Source organism: Vigna unguiculata, chromosome 11 (genome assembly GCF_004118075.2).
Source record: "Vigna unguiculata cultivar IT97K-499-35 chromosome 11, ASM411807v1, whole genome shotgun sequence".
Taxonomy (NCBI): Eukaryota; Viridiplantae; Streptophyta; class Magnoliopsida; order Fabales; family Fabaceae; genus Vigna; species Vigna unguiculata.
The window spans coordinates 34,453,040-34,459,439 of record NC_040289.1 but is presented as its reverse complement, the minus strand read 5'-3'; the positions used below and the strand labels follow the sequence as shown (position 1 = coordinate 34,459,439).

General features: G+C 35.3%; 1 protein-coding gene across 4 annotated transcripts; it reads left to right on the top strand.

Moving 5' to 3' along the window:
- Nucleotides 1-786: 786 nt before the first annotated feature.
- LOC114170513 (protein UPSTREAM OF FLC-like) lies at nt 787-4,559 on the top strand. 4 transcript variants are annotated; one of them, XM_028056003.1, is made up of 7 exons: nt 787-1,064; nt 1,177-1,533; nt 1,625-1,694; nt 1,885-2,000; nt 2,087-2,957; nt 3,836-4,138; nt 4,248-4,559. In XM_028056003.1, the coding sequence occupies exons 2-7, from the start codon at nt 1,341-1,343 to the stop codon at nt 4,315-4,317; spliced, it is 1,623 nt and encodes a 540-aa protein (XP_027911804.1). In that variant the 5' UTR covers nt 787-1,064; nt 1,177-1,340; the 3' UTR covers nt 4,318-4,559. The 4 variants fall into 4 exon arrangements, with proteins under 4 accessions (XP_027911804.1, XP_027911808.1, XP_027911807.1 ...); XM_028056006.1 differs by having other exon boundaries at nt 791-1,064; nt 1,161-1,533; XM_028056005.1 differs by having other exon boundaries at nt 791-1,064; nt 1,153-1,533.
- Nucleotides 4,560-6,400: the final 1,841 nt, after the last annotated feature.

Genomic DNA, 6,400 nt, shown 5'->3' with positions numbered 1-6,400 from the left:
TAAACTCTAATGATATATAAATCTTTTCACACATAGCTACACCATACTTCCTAATCATATTTGTTTCTTCCTTTCTAAACATTCACTTTCAAGATCATTAACTTTTAAAGTAAAGCCACTTTTCTACGTTTTGGCCAAATCTTTTCCTCATAGTGTATACTTACTTGCTTTAAGTATGGGTACAATAATGAACTCATTCAAATTTAACATAATAATATACTTACACTCACATATTATAAGTCCACGGTTAATAATGGATAACACTACTTGTAATTTATATCATCTAGATCCACACCACCACTCAGTTTTAATCATATTTAAATACCAATATAAGAAACTTAGATATCATATAATGATATTCGAAACAACCTGTATATATATCATATATCATATGAAAATTATAAATATGAACATCTCATTGACCAAAATGAATATTATTTCCATGCAACTTGTTAAGTTATCTAATATCAAACATTTCCATAAACACAGGTTTCCAAACAGTGTACCAGAAAAAAGAAATAAAGTTTTTGTACGACTGGGGTATATTTATAACACATTATTGGTGACAGTAAATTATTGCTTACTTTACACTTTACAGCTCCCAAAATTAATTCGTAACTGCTTCACATAAATCCATGATATATACAATGGTTTTCACTGATAAATATTGTTTCAATGATATATAGATATGTTCTTTGAATTTTACCGCGCATGATTTGAAGGGCAAATGTGGCAGTTTGAAAAAGGACCGAAGACGAGGATTAGTAATATAAAAGGTGGAAAAAAAAAACAACAAAGTCAGACAACCGAACACAACACAGCACAAACACAAACACAAAAATCTGAAGTTCTCAGCCACATCAACACAGTCCATCAAATCGGCCAAAAACATCACCATAATATACGGACTAAGCAACTCAAACTCAGTTTCTTGACCCACTATTGTCTCTGTTTCATCCCCTTCCACTCCCACTTTCACTCTTTCCCAACGCTTCAATTTTCGGCCTTCATTCCTATCTTCTCTTTCTCTCCTCAACTCTCATTCAGTTCCCTTTTTCTTCAAGGTAATTTTCTTTTGTCCTCTTGCCTTGTTTAGTTTTGCATCGATGTTGTTAAATATTCCAGTTTTCACACGCATGTTGGTGTTACCAGCTTGTTAGATCTGATTTATTGCAGTATCAGCGACGGCGGTGGAAAGTCCGAGAATCTCCACACCCAGTAACGGTTTTGCGCGGCATGAAGCAAATGGAGAAGTGGGGTTCTTTCTGAGAGAGTTTACGAGGTGAGGGCACGAGAAAGATTCGATTTTTAGGGGTGGTGGGGTTGTTTTGCATGCGGGAATGGAAACGAGGATGAAGAAGTACAACCGGCAAGTGAGTCCGGAGAGGGCAAAAGTGTGGACTGAGAAGTCCCCAAAATACCACCAGAGTCTGAAGGTACCCGTGATTTATTATCTTTGTCGAAACAGACAGCTAGAGCACCCTCATTTCATGGAGGTCCCACTTTCTTCACCGGATGGACTATACTTGAGAGGTAGAATGAGTAATGGGAGGACATAATTTTTGTTTTAACTCTGTTGTTTTACTCTGTTGGTTGTGGATTTTGACGGCTGTTTCTTCTGCAGATGTGATTGATAGACTTAATGCGTTGAGAGGTCGAGGTATGGCTTCTTTGTACTCATGGTCTTGCAAGAGGTGAGCAAGTTGTTGCATTTTCTGTGTTCATGTTTTCAATTTTTATGTTGAGGGCAAAGAAAGCTTGACTGGTTTTGTGCCTCTGACATTTTAGAGAAGTCAAGGCTGCAATTTAAGATAAAATAAAAACAACCTTGTTTAACTTTAGGTTGTTTTTTCATCACTGGTATATGTTGTTCTTGTAATTCAGGAGCTACAAGCATGGATTTGTGTGGCATGATCTATGTGAAGATGATATAATTCTTCCAGCTCATGGAAATGAATATGTTCTCAAAGGTTCTGAGCTCTTTGATGAATCGAATTCAGGTAAATATCTTCCACAGGTGAAAAATTGTTAGGTCCTGAATGATACATTGTTCCTGCAACCTTAGTCAATGGATTTTACTTCGCAGATCGTTTCAGTCCCGTGAATAATGTTCAAATACAAAGCGTGAAGCTGTTGCCGGGGCCAGCTTCTTCTAGGAGCCACGATGAAGCCTCATCCTCTTCTAGCATGAACGGGAAAGAGACAAGAATCTCCCAGGATGACGAGCTTTCCCAGGAACAACAATCTGGTTCCTCTGATGTTTCTCCTGAGGCTAGAGCTGAAAAGGGTGATGCTCTGAGCCTGGCATTGACAGAATACAAAATTTATAAAACTGATGGACTTGCTGATGCTTCAACTCAGACTGAAGAAAATGTGAGCAGATCCAGGGGTCAGAAAACTTGTACAAGGGGTGTATCAACGGAGGATGGATCATTGGAATCTGAATGCCATGAAATATGTCAAGTTGAAGAAGATCCACAAGTGAAAGATACTCCACAAATCTGCAGAGATACAGTTTCTCCTCCCTCAACTTCAAGTTCCTCGTCTTTTGTGGGGAAGGCTGAAACATTGGAATCTCTTATTAGAGCTGATGCTAGCAAAGTAAACAGCTTTAGGATTCTGGAGGAGGAGAGCATGCGGGAACCAACCAACACGAGGTTGAAAGCTTCAAATTTGCTGATGCAACTGATCTCGTGTGGCTCAATATCAGTGAAAAACCACAGTTTTGGACTTATTCCTTCATATAAGCCTAGGTTTTCCAGCTCAAAATTTCCTTCCCCACTGTTCTCAACTTCTTTTGTGTTGGGGGAGTTAGATTGCTTAGCTGAGAATCCAAAGTTGATGAGCCTCAGATTGGAAGACAAAGAATACTTCAGTGGAAGCTTAGTTGAGACTAAACTGAAGGAAGGAAATGGACTTAATGTTCTGAAACGCTCTTCATCCTACAGTGATGAGAGGTAACTTTTGCTTTTGAAATTTCACTACCAACATCATAATTGACATGGTGAAGAGTTGCACTTGCTTGTTTTTTCTTAATTATGTTAGAAAACAATAGTCATTTCCTAATACTTATTCAAAGCTGAGAAAATAGTATATGGGTCGCTTCTGGTCTGATCCTTGATGTGGTAATGTAACAGGAATAGTAATTGAGATGTTGTAATTCTTTACATTATTGTCAGATTAGACTGAAAAGCCAGACATGTTATGCAGTGGTCCATAGGTGATAATGCTTCAATCTGGTCATACAAGGCTAATTGAGTTTCTTTGAAATCTGAATTTCTTCTCTCTCTTGCATTAAATGCATGATTTCATCTCTCAAATTTGTAAAATATCTCTCAACATTTTTTTATTAAGAAAAATTTGATCATCTTATGCACCCCTGATCACTTCATTGTTCAATAAAATGGTTGCAAAATCTATATTTTCTTATGTTTTTGTTCATTGGTGTTTGAAGCTAATAGATTCCATACAATACAAGTACTTTCACATGCATGTTTATATCTCTATATCTGGTTGTATGAGATGTCTTTTGGAAATGAAGGCTTCAAAGGTCCAAACAGAAAGTCTTTGTTGCTGCTTTATGATGCTAGTGTGTGATATTAAAACTGGAATCATTGAATACAAAAAAGCTGGATTGAGAATCTGTGGAATAAGAAAGAGAGACCCATTTATCTTATGTTATTGGGAACATCATTATTGCTTGTTCTCTTTCTATGTTATGAAATAAGCACCTTTGTGTATTTACCTTCGAACATGGCACTAAATCTGATAGGGACATGTTAATTGTCACATTGTGGCCAATGATGTTTTACAAAATCAACTCACAAATGTGCAGGACATTTAAAGAACAGAAACCACAAGAAGACAAAGAGGAATCATCATCATCCTCAGGACATTCAAAATGCATTCCACGATCAATTAAGGCTTCATTGTCGAAGCATCCACGAAGTGAATCCATGAGATCCCCTGTTTCTGATGGACCACGCCACTCATCAGACAGAATTGATGGCTCTGGCATATCCTCAGTGACATCTAATGGTAGCAGCAAAAGGATCACAGAACCTCTTTCATTGAAAAAGCAATCAAAGAGGATAGATTCATTTAAGGAAGAGGAGGAAGTGATCAAAATTGAAGAAAGTTAAGTGTTGACTCCATCTTGTTTCTTAAGTCTCCTATAAAACTATCATTATTATATTCTTACACCTCTCAGCAAACATTAATTCAAACAATTGGTGTTCCCTCAACAGGCTTGCTTCAGGAGCTCGGGTTATAATCCAATCCAAACCATTTTCAGACACAGCATCCAGCAGCAGTTGAAAAATTGAAGACAACAGAAAAAAAACTGCTTTAGTTTGAATTCAACATGATTGTATATATCTATATCTTGGTGGGTCCATGGGACATTTTCCTAAGCTTACAAGTAAAATTATTTTGACAATTGACTCAATGCAAATGGAGCAGGTGTGGTCCCAGTGGTCCATTACCTTCAATATCTATTGTGCTGGATAGAGAAGGACTGCAATTCTGATATGAAGTGATTGCACATTCTGCTGTAACAACTCCTGATACAATATCTTCCTTTTGCACCCTTCCTTTTCCTTGCTTCAAATTATTGATTACTGCATACCACCTAGCTTTCACCTTCAAGGGCAGAAAAAAAAAATGAGTGCAGGTCGTTTTCAAACCCATCTCCTGGCATTGGAGCTGATGTCAATTGTCAAGAATGTGACTTGATTTTGACATTGGATGCCTTCTACTTAACATCAAAATGTAACATATCCTAGATGACCAGATTTAATTCTCAAAGCTAGAAAAAGTTGGTGAAAAGCTAATTTTTATGAACCCTTTTAAAAGCGGTGCTTCAAGTCATGAATTTTAAAAGCTGGGTTGCAGAAAGCATAAAATGAAACGACAATAAGAATCTCAATGTAGACAAATTTGTTCCAAAAATGTATAGGCTAGACATTTAAGACTACTTTATTATTATAAGGATCTAGTAGAAGGTGAGTTTCCATGGGTCCTTACTCGTGTCTTTAGCTTCAAACTTGAGGAAGACAAGCATAAAGGTGTTGTCCAAAAGCCTTTTGTCTGGAAAGGTAAAATGAGGCTTAGTCCTTTCATGCTTTTGTCTGCTTATTGAGATCTTGACTGACCCGTAAAATCATTACCTAAGCAATTCACGTATCTTTGGTTTTACTCAAGGCACAAGACATGTAGGCCATTATGCCTATCTAGTGATCTTTGTTTTCTTTTCTAATCTTACCACTTTTCTTTTTCTCTCGTTATCATACTCTCTGGGTGTATTTGGATTTTTCCTTCCTGTGGTGGTGGTTCTAGTATCTAACATAGCAATTAAAGTTTCACAACGATTAATACGCAGAAGGGAACAGTAGAAATTATTATAAGATTTGAAATTTGTCACAAACTTGAATGCATTGTTATTATTTATTATTTATCATATGAGTTGAGTTAAAAGTCATATATTGACTAAAAATAATCTTATACAAATAGAATGACTCAAATCTATTATTTTGTTTTGGGTTGTAAGAGATGTTTTGATTTTTTTATCATTGCTCATTATCATTAGTGCCGAATTTTTCAATGTTTATCCTAAAAGGACTTCACATTAATAATGATTTATTGAAACTAATATAATAATATATTGTCTTCTCAACTCATAACATTATCAATATCGATCATATTTATTTTCTTAGTACAAGTCTTTTTGCATTCAAATATCATCTAGGAGAGGTTATTTTCTCGGGTCCATATCCTAATACAAGAGTCTTTTATTCTTCGAAAGATAATAATATTTTGATATATTTTTCTAACTTATTTTTAATTCATCATTTTAATTATTTTTAGATCATTACATTACACTACTAAAAAAACTTTAAATAAATAATTAAAATGGTGAGTTAAAAATAAATAAAATAAAAATGAGTCAAAATATTTTTTTTTTCTCGAAAAACTTATCGAAAGTTGTTGGGTCTTGAGAGAAGAAAAAATGAATTGCAAGAGAGAAAAATGTTCAATTACATTTATGCCCTTTACTACACAGCAACCCAATTTGTTGTTTTCCTAACTATGTCCACCCTCAAAGTTTGTCATAGAAATGAGTAAAGGCTCGGAACGGAAAATGGAATCTAATTGTAAGAAAAGGTGAGTTGGTGACTAAGCGTATAGTCACGGTTATTGCTTCATGCACTCCATAATAACATAAAAAGACTCAAATACTTTTCACTCCTTCAACACACCATGCTTGTTAAGGGTGGACAAAAAATCCAATTTTTATGATTCAATCTATTTTTTCTATGATCCAATCTATTTAATATCTATTCTATTAAAAATTAAATCCATTTAAAATCTATTTTATTGGATCTGGATATCAATCTAATTT